Source organism: Salmo salar, chromosome ssa03 (assembly GCF_905237065.1).
Source record: "Salmo salar chromosome ssa03, Ssal_v3.1, whole genome shotgun sequence".
In the NCBI taxonomy this organism is placed as follows: Eukaryota; Metazoa; Chordata; class Actinopteri; order Salmoniformes; family Salmonidae; genus Salmo; species Salmo salar.
Genome location: NC_059444.1, coordinates 94,117,584 through 94,138,719, shown reverse-complemented (window position 1 = coordinate 94,138,719; position 21,136 = coordinate 94,117,584). Strand labels below are relative to the sequence as shown.

General features: G+C 42.6%; 1 protein-coding gene and 1 long non-coding RNA gene across 5 annotated transcripts in view; both read left to right on the top strand.

The window, feature by feature from the left end:
• The window catches only part of LOC106594630 (WD repeat domain phosphoinositide-interacting protein 1), a 59,993-nt gene that overhangs the window by 36,355 nt on the left and 2,502 nt on the right, over positions 1 to 21,136 (top strand). Inside the window, exons 4-13 of one of the 2 annotated variants that reach the window (XM_045715847.1) lie at positions 6,168 to 6,264; positions 6,387 to 6,484; positions 7,402 to 7,494; positions 9,866 to 9,936; positions 12,609 to 12,716; positions 13,664 to 13,742; positions 13,934 to 14,019; positions 14,349 to 14,456; positions 15,999 to 16,138; positions 16,321 to 16,421. In XM_045715847.1, the coding sequence (XP_045571803.1) occupies positions 6,168 to 6,264; positions 6,387 to 6,484; positions 7,402 to 7,494; positions 9,866 to 9,936; positions 12,609 to 12,716; positions 13,664 to 13,742; positions 13,934 to 14,019; positions 14,349 to 14,456; positions 15,999 to 16,138; positions 16,321 to 16,421 (981 nt within the window). Of the gene's footprint in view, positions 1 to 6,167; positions 6,265 to 6,386; positions 6,485 to 7,401; positions 7,495 to 9,865; positions 9,937 to 12,608; positions 12,717 to 13,663; positions 13,743 to 13,933; positions 14,020 to 14,348; positions 14,457 to 15,998; positions 16,139 to 16,320; positions 16,466 to 21,136 lie in introns of both variants that reach the window. The other variant, XM_045715848.1, reaches the window with a different exon arrangement.
• On the top strand, positions 20,021 to 21,113 carry LOC123741750 (uncharacterized). 3 transcript variants are annotated; one of them, XR_006769297.1, is made up of 3 exons: positions 20,021 to 20,685; positions 20,771 to 20,889; positions 21,008 to 21,113. It is a non-coding gene; the product is annotated as an uncharacterized lncRNA (long non-coding RNA). The 3 variants fall into 3 exon arrangements; XR_006769296.1 differs by having other exon boundaries at positions 20,771 to 20,910; positions 20,987 to 21,113; XR_006769295.1 differs by having other exon boundaries at positions 20,771 to 20,910; positions 21,029 to 21,087.

The window sequence follows — 21,136 nt, the reverse complement described above, 5'->3', positions numbered from 1 at the left end:
ATGTAGAGATGTTGTTGTTCAGTAAGAGACATACATATAGAGACCATGTAGAGATGTTGTTGTTCAGTAAGAGACATACATATAGAGACCATGTAGAGATGTTGTTGTTCAGTAAGAGACATACATATAGAGACCATGTAGAGATGTTGTTGTTCAGTTAGAGACATACATATAGAGACCATGTAGAGATGTTGTTGTTCAGTAAGAGACATACATATAGAGACCATGTAGAGATGTTGTTGTTCAGTTAGAGACATACATATAGAGACCATGTAGAGATGTTGTTCAGTAAGAGACATACATATAGAGATGTTGTTGTTCAGTAAGAGACATACATATAGAGACCATGTAGAGATGTTGTTCAGTAAGAGACATACATATAGAGACCATGTAGAGATGTTGTTGTTCAGTTAGAGACATACATATAGAGACCATGTAGAGATGTTGTTGTTCAGTAAGAGACATACATATAGAGACCATGTAGAGATGTTGTTGTTCAGTAAGAGACATACATATAGAGACCATGTAGAGATGTTGTTGTTCAGTTAGAGACATACATATAGAGACCATGTAGAGATGTTGTTGTTCAGTAAGAGACATACATATAGAGACCATGTAGAGATGTTGTTGTTCATTTAGAGACATACATATAGAGACCATGTAGAGATGTTGTTGTTCAGTAAGAGACATACTTATAGAGACCATGTAGAGATGTTGTTGTTCAGTAAGAGACATACATATAGAGACCATGTAGAGATGTTGTTGTTCAGTAAGAGACATACATATAGAGACCATGTAGAGATGTTGTTGTTCAGTTAGAGACATACATATAGAGACCATGTAGAGATGTTGTTCAGTTAGAGACATACATATAGAGACCATGTAGAGATGTTGTTGTTCAGTAAGAGACATACATATAGAGACATACATATAGAGATGTTGTTGTTCAGTTAGAGACATACATATAGAGACATACATATAGAGACCATGTAGAGATGTTGTTGTTCAGTTAGAGACATACATATAGAGACCATGTAGAGATGTTGTTCAGTTAGAGACATACATATAGAGACCATGTAGAGATGTTGTTGTTCAGTAAGAGACATACATATAGAGACCATGTAGAGATGTTGTTCAGTAAGAGACATACATATAGAGACCATGTAGAGATGTTGTTGTTCAGTTAGAGACATACATATAGAGACCATGTAGAGATGTTGTTGTTCAGTAAGAGACATACATATAGAGATGTTGTTGTTCAGTTAGAGACATACATATAGAGATGTTGTTGTTCAGTTAGAGACATACATATAGAGACCATGTAGAGATGTTGTTGTTCAGTAAGAGACATACATATAGAGACCATGTAGAGATGTTGTTGTTCAGTTAGAGACATACATATAGAGATGTTGTTGTTCAGTTAGAGACATACATATAGAGATGTTGTTGTTCAGTAAGAGACATACATATAGAGACCATGTAGAGATGTTGTTGTTCAGTTAGAGACATACATATAGAGACCATGTAGAGATGTTGTTGTTCAGTAAGAGACATACATATAGAGACCATGTAGAGATGTTGTTGTTCAGTAAGAGACATACATATAGAGACCATGTAGAGATGTTGTTGTTCAGTAAGAGACATACATATAGAGACCATGTAGAGATGTTGTTGTTCAGTAAGAGACATACATATAGAGACCATGTAGAGATGTTGTTGTTCAGTAAGAGACATACATATAGAGACCATGTAGAGATGTTGTTGTTCAGTTAGAGACATACATATAGAGACCATGTAGAGATGTTGTTGTTCAGTTAGAGACATACATATAGAGACCATGTAATGTTGTTGTTCAGTAAGAGACATACATATAGAGACCATGTAGAGATGTTGTTGTTCAGTAAGAGACATACATATAGAGACCATGTAGAGATGTTGTTGTTCAGTTAGAGACATACATATAGAGACCATGTAGAGATGTTGTTGTTCAGTAAGAGACATACATATAGAGACCATGTAGAGATGTTGTTGTTCAGTAAGAGACATACATATAGAGACATACATATAGAGATGTTGTTGTTCAGTTAGAGACATACATATAGAGACCATGTAGAGATGTTGTTGTTCAGTTAGAGACATACATATAGAGACCATGTAGAGATGTTGTTGTTCAGTAAGAGACATACATATAGAGACCATGTAGAGATGTTGTTGTTCAGTTAGAGACATACATATAGAGACCATGTAGAGATGTTGTTGTTCAGTAAGAGACATACATATAGAGACCATGTAGAGATGTTGTTGTTCAGTAAGAGACATACATATAGAGACCATGTAGAGATGTTGTTGTTCAGTAAGAGACATACATATAGAGACATACATATAGAGACCATGTAGAGATGTTGTTGTTCAGTTAGAGACATACATATAGAGACATACATATAGAGACCATGTAGAGATGTTGTTGTTCAGTTAGAGACATACATATAGAGACCATGTAGAGATGTTGTTGTTCAGTTAGAGACATACATATAGAGACCATGTAGAGATGTTGTTGTTCAGTAAGAGACATACATATAGAGACCATGTAGAGATGTTGTTGTCAGTAAGAGACATACATATAGAGACCATGTAGAGATGTTGTTGTTCAGTAAGAGACATACATATAGAGACATACATATAGAGACCATGTAGAGATGTTGTTGTTCAGTTATAGAGACATACATATAGAGACCATGTAGAGATGTTGTTGTTCAGTTAGAGACATACATATAGAGACCATGTAGAGATGTTGTTGTTCAGTAAGAGACATACATATAGAGACCATGTAGAGATGTTGTTGTTCAGTAAGAGACATACATATAGAGACCATGTAGAGATGTTGTTGTTCAGTAAGAGACATACATATAGAGACCATGTAGAGATGTTGTTGTTCAGTAAGAGACATACATATAGAGACCATGTAGAGATGTTGTTGTTCAGTTAGAGACATACATATAGAGACCATGTAGAGATGTTGTTGTTCAGTAAGAGACATACATATAGAGACCATGTAGAGATGTTGTTGTTCAGTTAGAGACATACATATAGAGACCATGTAGAGATGTTGTTGTTCAGTAAGAGACATACATATAGAGATATGTTGTTGTTCAGTAAGAGACATACATATAGAGACCATGTAGAGATGTTGTTTTCAGTAAGAGACATACATATAGAGACCATGTAGAGATGTTGTTGTTCAGTTAGAGACATACATATAGAGACCATGTAGAGATGTTGTTGTTCAGTTAGAGACATACATATAGAGACCATGTAGAGATGTTGTTGTTCAGTAAGAGACATACATATAGAGACCATGTAGAGATGTTGTTGTTCAGTTAGAGACATACATATAGAGACCATGTAGAGATGTTGTTGTTCAGTAAGAGACATACATATAGAGACCATGTAGAGATGTTGTTGTTCATTTAGAGACATACATATAGAGACCATGTAGAGATGTTGTTGTTCAGTAAGAGACATACTTATAGAGACCATGTAGAGATGTTGTTGTTCAGTAAGAGACATACATATAGAGACCATGTAGAGATGTTGTTGTTCAGTAAGAGACATACATATAGAGACCATGTAGAGATGTTGTTGTTCAGTTAGAGACATACATATAGAGACCATGTAGAGATGTTGTTCAGTTAGAGACATACATATAGAGACCATGTAGAGATGTTGTTGTTCAGTAAGAGACATACATATAGAGACACATATAGAGATGTTGTTGTTCAGTTAGAGACATACATATAGAGACATACATATAGAGACCATGTAGAGATGTTGTTGTTCAGTTAGAGACATACATATAGAGACCATGTAGAGATGTTGTTGCAGTTAGAGACATACATATAGAGACCATGTAGAGATGTTGTTGTTCAGTAAGAGACATACATATAGAGACCATGTAGAGATGTTGTTTTCAGTAAGAGACATACATATAGAGACCATGTAGAGATGTTGTTGTTCAGTTAGAGACATACATATAGAGACCATGTAGAGATGTTGTTGTTCAGTAAGAGACATACATATAGAGATTTGAGCATACATATAGAGATGTTGTTGTTCAGTAAGAGACATACATATAGAGACCATGTAGAGATGTTGTTGTTCAGTAAGAGACATACATATAGAGACCATGTAGAGATGTTGTTGTTCAGTAAGAGACATACATATAGAGATTGCAGTTAGAGACAACATATAGAGATGTTGTTGTTCAGTAAGAGACATACATATAGAGACCATGTAGAGATGTTGTTGTTCAGTTAGAGACATACATATAGAGACCATGTAGAGATGTTGTTGTTCAGTAAGAGACATACATATAGAGACCATGCAGAGATGTTGTTGTTCAGTAAGAGACATACATATACAGACCATGTAGAGATGTTGTTGTTCAGTTAGAGACATACATATAGAGACCATGTAGAGATGTTGTTGTTCAGTAAGAGACATACATATAGAGACTCATGTAGAGATGTTGTTGTTCAGTAAGAGACATACATATAGAGACCATGTAGAGATGTTGTTGTTCAGTTAGAGACATACATATAGAGATGTTGTTGTTCAGTAAGAGACATACATATAGAGACCATGTAGAGATGTTGTTGTTCAGTTAGAGACATACATATAGAGATGTTGTTGTTCAGTAAGAGACATACATATAGAGACCATGTAGAGATGTTGTTGTTCAGTTAGAGACATACATATAGAGACCATGTAGAGATGTTGTTGTTCAGTTAGAGACATACATATAGAGACTACATATAGAGATGTTGTTGTTCAGTTAGAGACATACATATAGAGACCATGTAGAGATGTTGTTGTTCAGTAAGAGACATACATATAGAGACATACATATAGAGATGTTGTTGTTCAGTTAGAGACATACATATAGAGACCATGTAGAGATGTTGTTGTTCAGTTAGAGACATACATATAGAGACCATGTAGAGATGTTGTTGTTCAGTAAGAGACATACATATAGAGACCATGTAGAGATGTTGTTGTTCAGTTAGAGACATACATATAGAGACCATGTAGAGATGTTGTTGTTCAGTAAGAGACATACATATAGAGACCATGTAGAGATGTTGTTTTCAGTAAGAGACATACATATAGAGACCATGTAGAGATGTTGTTGTTCAGTAAGAGACATACATATAGAGACATACATATAGAGACCATGTAGAGATGTTGTTGTTCAGTTAGAGACATACATATAGAGACATACATATAGAGACCATGTAGAGATGTTGTTGTTCAGTTAGAGACATACATATAGAGACCATGTAGAGATGTTGTTGTTCAGTTAGAGACATACATATAGAGACCATGTAGAGATGTTGTTGTTCAGTAAGAGACATACATATAGAGACCATGTAGAGATGTTGTTCAGTAAGAGACATACATATAGAGACCATGTAGAGATGTTGTTGTTCAGTAAGAGACATACATATAGAGACATACATATAGAGACCATGTAGAGATGTTGTTGTTCAGTTAGAGACATACATATAGAGACATACATATAGAGACCATGTAGAGATGTTGTTGTTCAGTTAGAGACATACATATAGAGACCATGTAGAGATGTTGTTGTTCAGTTAGAGACATACATATAGAGACCATGTAGAGATGTTGTTGTTCAGTTAGAGACATACATATAGAGACATACATATAGAGACCATGTAGAGATGTTGTTGTTCAGTTAGAGACATACATATAGAGACCATGTAGAGATGTTGTTGTTCAGTTAGAGACATACATATAGAGACATACATATAGAGATGTTGTTGTTCAGTTAGAGACATACATATAGAGACCATGTAGAGATGTTGTTGTCAGCAGCTATTGATTTTGAACACTTTATTAGGACATGTTGCCATAGGATAACCTGCCAGGAAATGATCAGCACAATTCACATACTAACAGTCACCTCTCTCTCCCCCTCTCCCTCTCCCTCTCCCTGTCCCTGTCCCCCCCCTCCCCTTCCCCCTCTCCCTCTCCCTCCCCCTCTCCCTCTCTCTCTCCCTCCCCTCCCCTCTCCCTCTCTCCCTCTCCCTCTCCCTCTCCCTCCCCTCTCCCTCTCCCTCTCCCTCCCTCTCTCCCTCCCCCTGTAGAGGTTGGTGGTGTGTTTGGAGGAGTCAGTGTACATCCACAACATCAAAGACATGAAGCTGCTGAAGACCCTTCTCAACACGCCCTCCAACCCCTCAGGTAAACACAGTGTACAGAACAGTGTTTCCCAAACCAGTGGGTCTGCTGCTCTATGGGTTTCTGATGGGAAAAGCAGCAGCTGTCTTTCTGTGGACTGAAAGGAACATGGTTGTTCTGTTCAGGTCTGTGTGCTCTGTCCATCAACCATTCCAACTCGTACCTGGCCTACCCAGGCAGCTCCACCATCGGAGAGATCATAGTTTATGATGCCAACAACCTGGTAAGGCCTACTACTACTATACTACTGTACTGCTACTATACTACTACTGTACTACTACTGTACTACTGTACTGCTACTGTACTACTACTATACTCTGTACTGCTTCTATACTACTGCACTGCTACAAAACTACTATACTATTGTACTGCTACTGTACTACTACTATACTACTGCACTGCTACTATACTACTGTACTACTACTGTACTACTACTACTATATTACTGTACTACTACTGTACTACTACTATACTACTGTACTTGTACTACTACTGTACTACTACTGTACTACTACTATACTACTGTACTACTACTGTACTACTGCACTGCTACTGTACTACTACTATACTCTGTACTACTACTATACTACTGCACTGCTACTATACTACTGTACTACTACTGTACTACTACTACTATATTACTGTACTACTACTGTACTACTACTATACTACTGTACTTGTACTACTACTGTACTACTACTGTACTACTACTGTACTACTGTACTACTACTGTACTACTGCACTGCTACTGTACTACTACCATACTACTGTACTACTACTGTACTACTCTACTACTGTACTACTACTGTACTACTATACTAATGTACTACTACTGTACTACTGTACTACTATATTACTGTACTACTATACTACTACTGTACTACTACTATACACTGTACTACTATACTACTGTACTACTACTGTACTACTACTGTACTGCTACTGTACTGTGCTCTATAGCTTGGTTGTCAGTACTACTGTAGCTGCTACATTGAAGGGATGTTCAGACATTGCAGTCAAGTCGTTATATATGGCAGTAGTACCATGTTTCTGTTTTATGACTCAGTGGTATAATTGTGTTGCAGTCCCATGTAAAGCAGTCAATCATCCTCTCTCTCTCTCTCTCTCTCTCTCTCTCAGAGCACTGTGACAATGATCCCGGCCCATGACAGTCCCCTGGCTGCTCTCACCTTCAACTCGTCAGGCACCAAGCTGGCCAGCGCCTCGGAGAGGGTAAGCACTACCAGGACAGCTGCCCCTAGTGACGGGAGGCCAGCGCTGCTTTTTGACAACTTACCTGGATATTGCAGTTAGGCCCTGGCTATGTCCACAACATTCAGTACTATTGCAGTTAGGCCCTGGCTATGTCCACAACATTCAGTACTATTGCAGTTAGGCCCTGGCTATGTCCACATCATTCAGTACTATTGCAGTTAGGCCCTGGCTATGTCCACAACATTCAGTACTATTGCAGTTAGGCCCTGGCTGTGTCCACAACATTCAGTACTATTGCAGTTAGGCCCTGGCTATGTCCACAACATTCAGTACTATTGCAGTTAGGCCCTGGCTATGTCCACAACATTCAGTACTATTGCAGTTAGGCCCTGGCTATGTCCACAACATTCAGTACTATTGCAGTTAGGCCCTGGCTGTGTCCACAACATTCAGTACTATCGCAGTTAGGCCCTGGCTGTGTCCACAACATTCAGTGCTATTGCAGTTAGGCCCTGGCTATGTCCACAACATTCAGTACTATTGCAGTTAGGCCCTGGCTATGTCCACAACATTCAGTACTATTGCAGTTAGGCCCTGGCTGTGTCCACAACATTCAGTACTATTGCAGTTAGGCCCTGGCTATGTCCACAACATTCAGTACTATTGCAGTTAGGCCCTGGCTATGTCCAAAACATTCAGTACTATTGCAGTTAGGCCCTGGCTATGTCCACAACATTCAGTACTATTGCAGTTAGGCCCTGGCTATGTCCACAACATTCAGTACTATTGCAGTTAGGCCCTGGCTATGTCCAAAACATTCAGTACTATTGCAGTTAGGCCCTGGCTATGTCCACAACATTCAGTACTATTGCAGTTAGGCCCTGGCTGTGTCCACAACATTCAGTACTATTGCAGTTAGGCCCTGGCTATGTCCACAACATTCAGTACTATTGCAGTTAGGCCCTGGCTATGTCCACAACATTCAGTACTATTGCAGTTAGGCCCTGGCTATGTCCACAACATTCAGTACTATTGCAGTTAGGCCCTGGCTATGTCCACAACATTCAGTACTATTGCAGTTAGGCCCTGGCTATGTCCACAACATTCAGTACTTGACTAGTAATAGATGTATTCTGCTACAGCACATAGTGTATTATAAGCCCATGTGGGCGGGGCATCCTGAAGAGGCATGACACTATAATAATAAAATAAACATAACTTTATTTAGCTAGACAGCCCTGACTGTGAGGGACTGACTCTCTTTCTCCCTCTATTTAGACAGCCCTGACTGTGAGGGACTGACTCTCTTTCTCCCTCCCTCTATTTAGACAGTCCTGACTGTGAGGGACTGACTCTCTTTCTCCCTCTATTTAGACAGCCCTGACTGTGAGGGACTGACTCTCTTTCTCCCTCTATTTAGACAGCCCTGACTGTGAGGGACTGACTCTCTTTCTCCCTCTATTTAGACAGCCCTGACTGTGAGGGACTGACTCTCTTTCTCCCTCTATTTAGACAGTCCTGACTGTGAGGGACTGACTCTCTTTCTCCCTCTATTTAGACAGCCCTGACTGTGAGGGACTGACTCTCTTTCTCCCTCTATTTAGACAGCCCTGACTGTGAGGGACTGACTCTCTTTCTCCCTCCCTCTATTTAGACAGCCCTGACTGTGAGGGACTGACTCTCTTTCTCCCTCTATTTAGACAGCTCTGACTGTGAGGGACTGACTCTCTTTCTCCCTCTATTTAGACAGCCCTGACTGTGAGGGACTGACTCTCTTTCTCCCTCCCTCTATTTAGACAGCCCTGACTGTGAGGGACTGACTCTCTTTCTCCCTCTATTTAGACAGCCCTGACTGTGAGGGACTGACTCTCTTTCTCCCTCCCTCTATTTAGACAGCCCTGACTGTGAGGGACTGACTCTCTTTCTCCCTCCCTCTATTTAGACAGTCCTGACTGTGAGGGACTGACTCTCTTTCTCCCTCTATTTAGACAGCCCTGACTGTGAGGGACTGACTCTCTTTCTCCCTCCCTCTATTTAGACAGCCCTGACTGTGAGGGACTGACTCTCTTTCTCCCTCCCTCTATTTAGACAGCCCTGACTGTGAGGGACTGACTCTCTTTCTCCCTCTATTTAGACAGCCCTGACTGTGAGGGACTGACTCTCTTTCTCCCTCTATTTAGACAGCCCTGACTGTGAGGGACTGACTCTCTTTCTCCCTCCCTCTATTTAGACAGCCCTGACTGTGAGGGACTGAATCTCTTTCTCCCTCCCTCTATTTAGACAGCCCTGACTGTGAGGGACTGACTCTCTTTCTCCCTCCCTTCTTCATATCTCTCTCCTTCCCTCCCTCCCTCCCTCCCTCCCTCCCTCCCTCCCTCCCTCCCTCCAGGGTACTGTAATCCGTGTGTTCTCCATCCCAGAGGGACAGCGTCTGTTTGAGTTCCGCAGAGGGATGAAGAGGTCAGAGTTCACACAATACAACATAAACTGTATAAACACACTTTACTACACAACATAGTCTACATCTACTGTAATGAACAGGACTAACAGAACACATAAAACACACCTAATGAACAGGACTAACAGAACACATAAAGCACACCTAATGAACAGGACTAACAGAACACATAAAGCACACCTAATGAACAGGACTAACAGAACACACACCTTATGAACAGGACTAACAGAACACATAAAACACACCTAATGAACAGGACTAACAGAACACATAAAGCACACCTTATGAACAGGACTAACAGAACACATAAAACACACCTAATGAACAGGACTAACAGAACACATAAAACACACCTTATGAACAGGACTAACAGAACACATAAAACACACTTCATGAACAGGACTAACAGAACACATAAAACACACCTAATGAACAGGACTAACAGAACACATAAAACACACTTCATGAACAGAACACATAAAACACACTTCATGAACAGGACTAACAGAACACATAAAACACACCTTATGAACAGGACTAACAGAACACATAAAACACACCTAATGAACAGGACTAACAGAACACATGAAACACACCTTTAAAACACACCTTATGAACAGGATTAACAGAACACATAAAACAAACCTTATGAACAAGACTAACAGAACACCTAAAACACACCTAATGAACAGGACTAACAGAACACATAAAACACACCTTTAAAACACACCTAATGAACAGGACTAACAGAACACATACAACCCACTTCATGAACAGGACTAACAGAACACACACCTTATGAACAGGACTAACAGAACACATAAAACACACTTCATGAACAGGACTAACAGAACACATACAACACACCTTATGAACAGGACTAACAGAACACATAAAACACACCTAATGAACAGGACTAACAGAACACATAAAACACACCTAATGAACAGGACTAACAGAACACATAAAACACACCTTATGAACAGGACTAACAGAACACATAAAACACACCTAATGAACAAGACTAACAGAACACATAAAACACACCTAATGAACAGGACTAACAGAACACATAAAACACACCTTAAAAACCATGAACAGGACTAACAGAACACATACAACCCACTTCATGAACAGGACTAACAGAACACATCACACCTAATGAACAGGACTAACAGAACACATAAAGCACACCTTATGAACAGGACTAACAGAACACATAAAACACACCTAATGAACAGGACTAACAGAACACATAAAGCACACCTTATGAACAGGACTAACAGAACACATAAAACACACTTCATGAACAGGACTAACAGAACACATAAAACACACCTGATGAACAAGCAACGTAAAACCCACTAGAATAATCCAGTGATTTAGCTGATCTCATGCTGGTACCAGACGGCTGCACATTTCCTCGTCAAGGTTCTCTGTTCCTGCCCCCAATGAATTAACCTGGTTCGAATCCAGGCTCACATCCGACCGTGATTGGGAGTCCCATAGGGCGACGCACAATTGGCCCAGCATCGTCCGGGTAGGCCGTTATTGTAAATAAGAATAAAGGTTAAACATTTAAAAAAAGAAAATGTTTTGTGGGAAACCATAAGGCTGATGAATGTAAAATACTAGTAGAAGGAGTCTTAGTATACAGTATAACAATACAGTGGTAGTAGGCATTCGAACTTTAAATAATGTCCCATTTGAAAAAGCTTTACTAGATTACCTTTTCATATCATTAAAATGTGAGATTATTTAATCTAATCACGATTGGTTTAGTTACACATTCCAAATATGGTCAGGGCAGGGTATTTCACCCCCAAATATGGTCAGGGCAGGGATATTTCACCCCCAAATATGGTCAGGGCAGGGATATTTCACCCCCAAATATGGTCAGGGCAGGGATATTTCACCCCCAAATATGGTCAGGGCAGGGATATTTCACCCCCAAATATGGTCAGGGCAGGGATATTTCAACCCCAAATATGGTCAGGATAGGGATATTTCAACCCCAAATATGGTCAGGATAGGGATATTTCAACCCCAACCTTGATAAGAAATGACCATACTTTTTAAGACAAGTTGTAATTAATGTTTTACATAAATTGGAAATGAAAACTGTGTTAGAGCAAGCTACATCAACATGAGTTTTCCATTTATAAAATATGTAGGGTAAATTGCCACAGTAGATTTTGCTGTGGTAAACAAGGACATACTTTCTTCAGTTATACGGATTGATTGTCAAATAGTTAAATCTACTCTTGATCAGCTGTAAAAGCAGGTTTCATTTACACCGATGATAACACCAACCTGAGGGTGAAAATATCTTGAAAGATGTTGACCTCAAACAGCACTATAATTAACACTGGCAACACTGTGCCCATAGATGTCATGTCCAGATTGGGGAGACAAGCATATGGGTGTGCATATATCTGGAATGTAGAGTAGTAGACTCACATTATGACAACATTAGAACAGACTGAAGACGGGTTTATAATGATACATCTCTCATTATGACAATGTGTGATAGAACAAGCAAAGGAAAGGAATGGCCCGCTGAAATGTTTCAAACGCTTCTTTCATAGCTAGATAACGTCATTTGTGTAATTAAGTTCTTACTAACAGTATGAGTGTAGAAGAGACTTATAATAACTTGTGTGTGTGTCTGCAGGTACGTCAATATCAGTTCCTTGTCCTTCAGTCCTGACGCCCAGTTCCTCTGTGCCTCCAGCAACACTGAGACCGTACACATCTTCAAACTGGAACAGCACGGACCCAGGTACACACACACACACCACACACACATAGAAAGAGTCACCCCCAACCTGGCAAGCCGTCATACATCTCTCTCTCTACCCCCCCATCTCTCTTTATCCCCCCTATCTGAAACTACTTCATATTCATCATCTCCAGCACCACACCAACATCAGTGTGTAAACTGTTTCTTTGTTTTATTTTTTTACATTTACATTTTAGTCATTTAGCAGAAGCTCTTATCCAGAGCGACTTACAGTAGTGAATGCATACATTTCATACATTTTTAAATAAAGAATCTTTATCCCCCCATCTCTCTCTCTCTCTCATCCCCCTCTCTCTCTATCCCCCCTCTCTCACACACTCTTTCTCTCTCCCTGTCTCTCTCTGTGTATCTCCCTGTCTCTCTCTGTGTATCTCCCTGTCTCTCTCTGTGTATCTCCCTGTCGCTCTCTGTGTATCTCCCTGTCTCTCTGTGTGTATCTCCCTGTCTCTCTAACCCTGTATCTCCGTCTCTCTAACCCTGTATCTCCCTGTTTCTGTCGTTTCTTCTTGTTCTCTGCTCTCTCGTCCTTTTCTGTGTATCTCCTGTCTCTCTCTGTGTATCTCCCTGTCTCTCTCTGTGTATCTCCCTCTTGCTCTCTTCCTGTCTCTCTCTGTACTACCCTGTATCTCCCTGTCTCTCTCTAACCCTGTATCTCCCTGTCTCTCTAACCCTGTATCTCCCTGTCTCTCTAACCCTGTATCTCCCTGTCTCTCTCTGTGTATCTCCCTGTCTCTCTCTGTGTATCTCCCTGTCTCTCTAACCCTGTATCTCCCTGTCTCTCTAACCCTGTATCTCCCTGTCTCTCTCTGTGTATCTCCCTGTCTCTCTCTGTGTATCTCCCTGTCTCTCTCTGTGTATCTCCCTGTCTCTCTAACCCTGTATCTCCCTGTCTCTCTCTGTGCATCTCCCTGTCTCTCTCTGTGTAGTGGAGAGGAGGAGTGTCCTACCTGGGGATCCTACGTAGGGAAGATGTTCTCTGCAGCCAGCAGCTACCTCCCAGCCCAGGTGTCTGTCTTATTGGCCTTTTCTTTCTTGTGCCCTGCATGTTTATATATTATGCTTCTTCTTATTCAATACTATTTCAAATATTTGTTTACTTGCTGTACTGAGAGGAGATCTTGTAAGTAGCATGACATTGTACTGTATACACTAGGCTGTATCCTATCATATGACAATACACTTTGATTGCATTTGAGGTGTCTGGAGTGATGAGTCAGGAAAGAGCCTTTGCCACTGTACGCCTCCTAGTGGCCGGGCAGAGGAACGTCTGTACCCTCGCCACGTGAGTCTCCCTGTGTGTGTGTTTTTGTGTTTAGGGATTACGGGTGTGTGTGTGTGTGTGTACTGTATAGGGAGTTGGTGTGGGTTTTTTATCTCATTAGGTTTTGGTCTTCTATTTGTTATACACAGTAGTACACAGTAGTACACAGTAGTACACAGTAATACACAGTAGTAGACAGTAGTAGACTGAATTACACAGTTTAAAATACTATATCGTAGATCATCCTGACCTGATCCTAGAGTAATGGCCATAAATGATAGTGTTGTATGTCCTATTCCACTGGGTGTGAGGGTGTCATGGCTGGCTGTGTCCCTGTGTCTGTCTGTCAGGATCCAGAAGCTTCCTCGTCTGCTGGTGGCCTCCTCCGACGGACAGCTGTTCATCTATAACGTCGACCCTCAGGATGGAGGAGAGTGTGTCCTGGCTCAGAAACACAGGTGAGAGGTCATCTCAGGTCAGAGGTCAATCGAGGTCAGAAGCCCTTACAGCTGCTTTGCTAATCAAACAAACTGCTGAAAGTGACATCTGGAAAACCATCATCTGCAACCTATTCAATACCAGACCTAGTATTTCTGTTGTCATCTGCAACCTATTCAATACCAGACCTAGTATTTCTGTTGTCATCTGCAACTTATTCAATACCAGACCTAGTATTTCTGTTGTCATCTGCAACTTATTCAATACCAGACCTAGTATTTCTGTTGTCATCTGCAACCTATTCAATACCAGACCTAGTATTTCTGTTGTCATCTGCAACCTATTCAATACCAGACCTAGTATTTCTGTTGTCATCTGCAACTTATTCAATACCAGACCTAGTATTTCTGTTGTCATCTGCAACCTATTCAATACCAGACCTAGTATTTCTGTTGTCATCTGCAACCTATTCAATACCAGACCTAGTATTTCTGTTGTCATCTGCAACCTATTCAATACCAGACCTAGTATTTCTGTTGTCATCTGCAACTTATTCAATACCAGACCTAGTATTTCTGTTGTCATCTGCAACCTATTCAATTCCAGACCTAGTATTTCTGTTGTCATCTGCAACTTATTCAATACCAGACCTAGTATTTCTGTTGTCATCTGCAACCTATTCAATACCAGACCTAGTATTTCTGTTGTCATCTGCAACCTATTCAATACCAGACCTAGTATTTCTGTTGTCATCTGCAACCTATTCAATACCAGACCTAGTATTTCTGTTGTCATCTGCAACCTATTCAATACCAGACCTAGTATTTCTGTTGTCATCTGCAACCTATTCAATACCAGACCTAGTATTTCTGTTGTCATCTGCAACCTATTCAATACCAGACCTAGTATTTCTGTTGTCATCTGCAACTTATTCAATACCAGACCTAGTATTTCTTTTGTCATCTGCAACCTATTCAATACCAGACCTAGTATTTCTGTTGTCATCTGCAACTTATTCAATACCAGACCTAGTATTTCTGTTGTCATCTGCAACCTATTCAATACCAGACCTAGTATTTCTGTTGTCATCTGCAACTTATTCAATACCAGACCTAGTATTTCTGTTGTCATCTGCAACCTATTCAATACCAGACCTAGTATTTATGCTTTATTGGCATGGGAAACATATGTTACATTGCCAAAGCAAGTGAAATAGATAATAAACAAAAATGAAATAAACAAGAAAAAATGTACAGTAAACATTACACTCACAAGTTTCAAAGAAATAAAGACATTTCAAATGTCATATTATGTCTCTATACAGTGTTGTAGCGATGTGCAGATAGTTACAGTACAAAGGGGAAAATAAATCAACAGAAATATAGCTTGTATTTACAATGGTGTTTGTTCTTCACTGGTTGCCCTTTTCTTGTGGCAACAGCTCACAAATCTTGCTGCTCTTTCTCTCTCTCTCCCCCCTCTCTCTCTCTCCCCTCTCTCCCCCTCTCTCTCTCTCTCTCTCTCTCTCCCTCTCTCCCCATCTCCCCCTCCCTCTCTCTCAGATTGTTTGGTGAGGATGAGGACAAGGAGGAGGGGGTGGAGTCAGAAGGGTCAGAGGTCACGGTGCCCGTCCAGGCATGTCCATCTTACGCCGCCACTGTTGCCATACCAACCACCGGTCCAGTCACTACCACGCTTACAGGTGTGTGTGTGTGTGTGTGTGTGTGTGTGTGTGTGTGTGTGTGTGTGTGTGTGTGTGTGTGTGTGTGTGTGTGTGTGTGTGTGAGAGAGATAAATATTGTGTGTGAGAGATTTGTGTTCTATCTGAAAGGGTGTGTGTGTATAACTTTACCTGTAACCTCTCTCCTCTCCTCTCTACCCCAGGTTACTCTGAGGATGGTGGGGCTAAGAAGGGCGAGGTGATCCCAGAACATGAGTTTGCCGCTGGTCCCGTCTGTCTGGATGATGAGAACGAGTTTCCTCCAGTGAGCAACCAGCAACTCTCCTAGCCTGGTCCTATACAGAAACAGTAATCATGCTAACTCTACTAGCCTGGTCCTATACAGAAACAGTAGTCATGCTAACTCTCCTAGCCTGGTCCTATACAGAAACAGTAGTCATGCTAACTCTCCTAGCCTGGTCCTATACAGAAACAGCAGTCATGCTAACTCTCCTAGCCTGGTCCTATACAGAAACAGCAGTCATGCTAACTCTCCTAGCCTGGTCCTATACAGAAACAGTAGCCTGGCTAGCTAGCCAGAGACTGAGAGAAGCAGAGTTTGGCCAAAGCGAGATATTTCAACCTGGAATGACATTAGACAAAAGGAAAGGGTGCAACTCTACCCTACTGCCTTCAGAAACTAAAGGACAGCTCCTCATTTGTGGTGAGCAGCAGTAGTGCTTCTGGGATACTGAGTCTGGAAGGACATAAGTAGGATCAGAGGAGCACATGTAAAGAGTTGACCCTACTGTCTTTATATTCCACTCAGGAGCTAACCGGGTTCCATTTAGAAACATAGGAACTATAGTACTAGCCTAGTCCCCTTCCTTAACCCCTACCCTCCTACAAACTAGTCCCCTTCCTTATCCCCTACCCTCCTACAAACTAGTCCCCTTCCTTAACCCCTTAACCCCTACCCTCCTACAAACTAGTCCCCTTCCTTAACCCCTTAACCCCTACCCTCCTACAAACTAGTCCCCTTCCTTAACCCCTACCCTCCTACAAACTAGTCCCCTTCCTTAACCCCTACCCTTCCACAAACTAGTCCCCTTCCTTAACCCCTACCCTCCTACAAACTAGTCCCCTTCCTTAACCCCTACCCTCCTACAAACTAGTCCCCTTCCTTAACCCCTACCCTCCTACAAACTAGTCCCCTTCCTTAACCCCTACCCTCCTACAAACTAGTCCCCTTCCTTAACCCCTACCCTCCCACAAACTAGTCCCCTTCCTTAACCCCTACCCTCCCACAAACTAGTCCCCTTCCTTAACCCCTACCCTCCCACAAACTAGTCCCCTTCCTTAACCCCTACCCTCCTACAAACTAGTCCCCTTCCTTAACCCCTACCCTCTCACAAACTAGTCCCCTTCCTTAACCCCTACCCTCTCACAAACTAGTCCCCTTCCTTAACCCCTACCCTCTCACAAACTAGTCCCCTTCCTTAACCCCTACCCTCTCACAAACTAGTCCCCTTCCTTAACCCCTACCCTCTCACAAACTAGTCCCCTTCCCCTCCTACAAACTAGTCCCCTTCCTTAACCCCTACCCTCCTACAAACTAGTCCCCTTCCTTAACCCCTACCCTCTCACAAACTAGTCCCCTTCCTTAACCCCTACCCTCCTACAAACTAGTCCCCTTCCTTAACCCCTACCCTCCTACAAACTAGTCCCCTTCCTTAACCCCTACCCTCCTACAAACTAGTCCCCTTCCTTAACCCCTACCCTCCTACAAACTAGTCCCCTTCCTTAACCCCTACCCTCTCACAAACTAGTCCCCTTCCTTAACCCCTACCCTCTCACAAACTAGTCCCCTTCCTTAACCCCTACCCTCCTACAAACTAGTCCCCTTCCTTAACCCCTACCCTCCTACAAACTAGTCCCCTTCCTTAACCCCTACCCTTCCACAAACTAGTCCCCTTCCTTAACCCCCTACCCTCCTACAAACTAGTCCCCTTCCTTAACCCCCTACCCTCCCACAAACTAGTCCCCTTCCTTAACCCATACCCTCCTACAAACTAGTCCCTTCCTTAACCCCTACCCTCCTACCAACTAGTCCCCTTCCTTAACCCCCTACCCTCCCACAAACTAGTCCCCTTCCTTAACCCCTACCCTCCTACAAACTAGTCCCCTTCCTTAACCCCTACCCTCCCACAAACTAGTCCCCTTCCTTAACCCCTACCCTCTCACAAACTAGTCCCCTTCCTTAACCCCTACCCTCTCACAAACTAGTCCCCTTCCTTAACCCCTACCCTCCTACAAACTAGTCCCCTTCCTTAACCCCTACCCTCCCACAAACTAGTCCCCTTCCTTCAACCCCTACCCTCTCACAAACTAGTCCCCTTCCCCTCCTACAAACTAGTCCCCTTCCTTAACCCCTACCCTCCTACAAACTAGTCCCCTTCCTTAACCCCTACCCTCCTACAAACTAGTCCCCTTCCTTAACCCCTACCCTCCTACAAACTAGTCCCCTTCCTTAACCCCTACTCTCCTACAAACTAGTCCCCTTCCCCCTACCCTCCTACAGACTAGTCCCTTTCCCTAACCCCCTTCCCCTCCTACAAACTAGTCCCCTTCCCTACCCCTTATAACATTGGCCCAGTTAGCAAGGCCTCCACACTAACTCTCACAAAACAATGGGCTTAAATCCTACAGTATACACCGAGTGAACAAAACATTAGGAACATCTTCCTAATATTGCGTTTAACCTGTCTCCTCCCCTTCATCTACACTGATTGAAGTGGATTCAACAAGTGACATCAATAAGGGATCATAGACTGACCTGGTGAATCTGGGGTGAAAGCTATGTCGTGGAAAGAGCTGTTCATAATGTTTTGTGCAGTCAGTATATATACAGTAGGTTTTCTAAGGTTTGTTTTAATGCCGACTGTTGCAATGGGTTTTTACCGGTATTACTTTAATACATCATTTCTCTGGAATAGCTATTTTGGCTTATATGTGATTTTATAAGTGTTACCTTCTTAATATGACGTGTATAATGAATCAAATGGGGGGTTTGAAAGAACCGTTCAGATGTATAGGCCGGGATTAAATTAGATCCTGGGTGATAGGCAGGAAATGTTCGCGGAGATTCCATTTACGGTAAACGCTGCATATGTCGACTCAATCGGATATTGCCTTTAAAAGTCGCAATGCCAATAACCCGCGATCAGATTGAATCCTTGTTGCATGTGGCCAGGTCTGTTGGTGTAATTGTTATATTAATCCACAAGGGGGTGCTGTTGTCCCCGTGTGAGTTCCCATTGCTCAGTGCAACCTGTAAGCAAGTAGAAGTCGCTCCTAAGCACTGATCTAGGATCAGCATACTCCTGGCCAGTCCTGACCTTTACTATATGAAGGTTAAGCGCAATACTGGTCCTAGATCAGTGCATAAAGAGAAGATTCTATGTTGCTTTATTGGCCACTATTGGGTATAGAGAGAGCCCATGATTCTCTATGTCAGCCTTTTTCAAATCTCTCCTCGGGGACGTTTCACAATGTTGTTGTAGCCCTGAACTGGCGCCTGATTATAGTAGTCAAGTGCTCGTTGACCGGTTGTAGCGTCAGGTGTGCTAGTTCTGGAACAGTTCAAATACATGGACAGGCTGGGGGTTGCCAAGGAGAGGATGGAATAATACATGGACAGGCTGGGGGTTGCCGAGGAGAGGATGGAATAATACATGGACAGGCTGGGGGTTGCCAAGGAGAGGTTGGAATAATACATGGACAGGCTGGGGGTTGCCGAGGAGAGGTTGTAATAGTACATGGACAGGCTGGGGGGTTGCCGAGGAGAGGTTGTAATAGTACATGGACAGGCTGGGGTTTGCCGAGGAGAGGTTGTAATAGTACATGGACAGGCTGGGGGTTGCCAAGGAGAGGTTGGAATAGTACATGGACAGGCTGGGGGTTGCCAAGGAGAGGTTGGAATAATACATGGACAGGCTGGGGGTTGCCGAGGAGAGGTTGGAATAATACATGGACAGGCTGGGGGTTGCCAAGGAGAGGTTGGAATAATACATGGACAGGCTGGGGGTTGCTGAGGAGAGGTTGGAATAATACATGGACAGGCTGGGGGTTGCCAAGGAGAGGTTGGAATAATACATGGACAGGCTGGGGGTTGCCGAGGAGAGGTTGGAATAGTACATGGACAGGCTGGGGGTTGCCGAGGAGAGGTTGGAATAGTACATGGACAGGCTGGGGGTTGCCAAGGAGAGGTTGGAATAGTACATGGACAGGCTGGGGGTTGCCAAGGAGAGGTTGTAATAATACATGGACAGGCTGGGGTTGCCGAGGAGAGGTTGTAATAGTACATGGACAGGCTGGGGGTTGCCGAGGAGAGGTTGTAATAGTACATGGACAGGCTGGGGGTTGCCGAGGAGAGGTTGTAATAGTACATGGACAGGTTGCCGAGGAGAGGTTGTAATAGTACATGGACAGGCTGGGGGTTGCCGAGGAGAGGTTGTAATAGTACATGGACAGGCTGGGGGTTGCCGAGGAGAGGTTGTAATAGTACATGGACAGGTTGCCGAGGAGAGGTTGTAATAGTACATGGACAGGCTGGGGGTTGCCGAGGAGAGGTTGTAATAGTACATGGACAGGCTGGGGGGTTGCCGAGGAGAGGTTGTAATAGTACATGGACAGGTTGCCGAGGAGAGGTTGTAATAATACATGGACAGGCTGGGGGTTGCCGAGGAGAGGTTGTAATAGTACATGGACAGGCTGGGGGTTGCCGAGGAGAGGTTGTAATAGTACATGGACAGGTTGCCGAGGAGAGGTTGTAATAATACATGGACAGGCTGGGGTTGCCGAGGAGAGGTTGTAATAGTACATGGACAGTCTGGGGGTTGCCGAGGAGAGGTTGTAATAGTACATGGACAGGCTGGGGGTTGCCGAGGAGAGGTTGTAATAGTACATGGACAGGCTGGGGGTTGCCGAGGAGAGGTTGTAATAGTACATGGACAGGCTGGGGTTGCCGAGGAGAGGTTG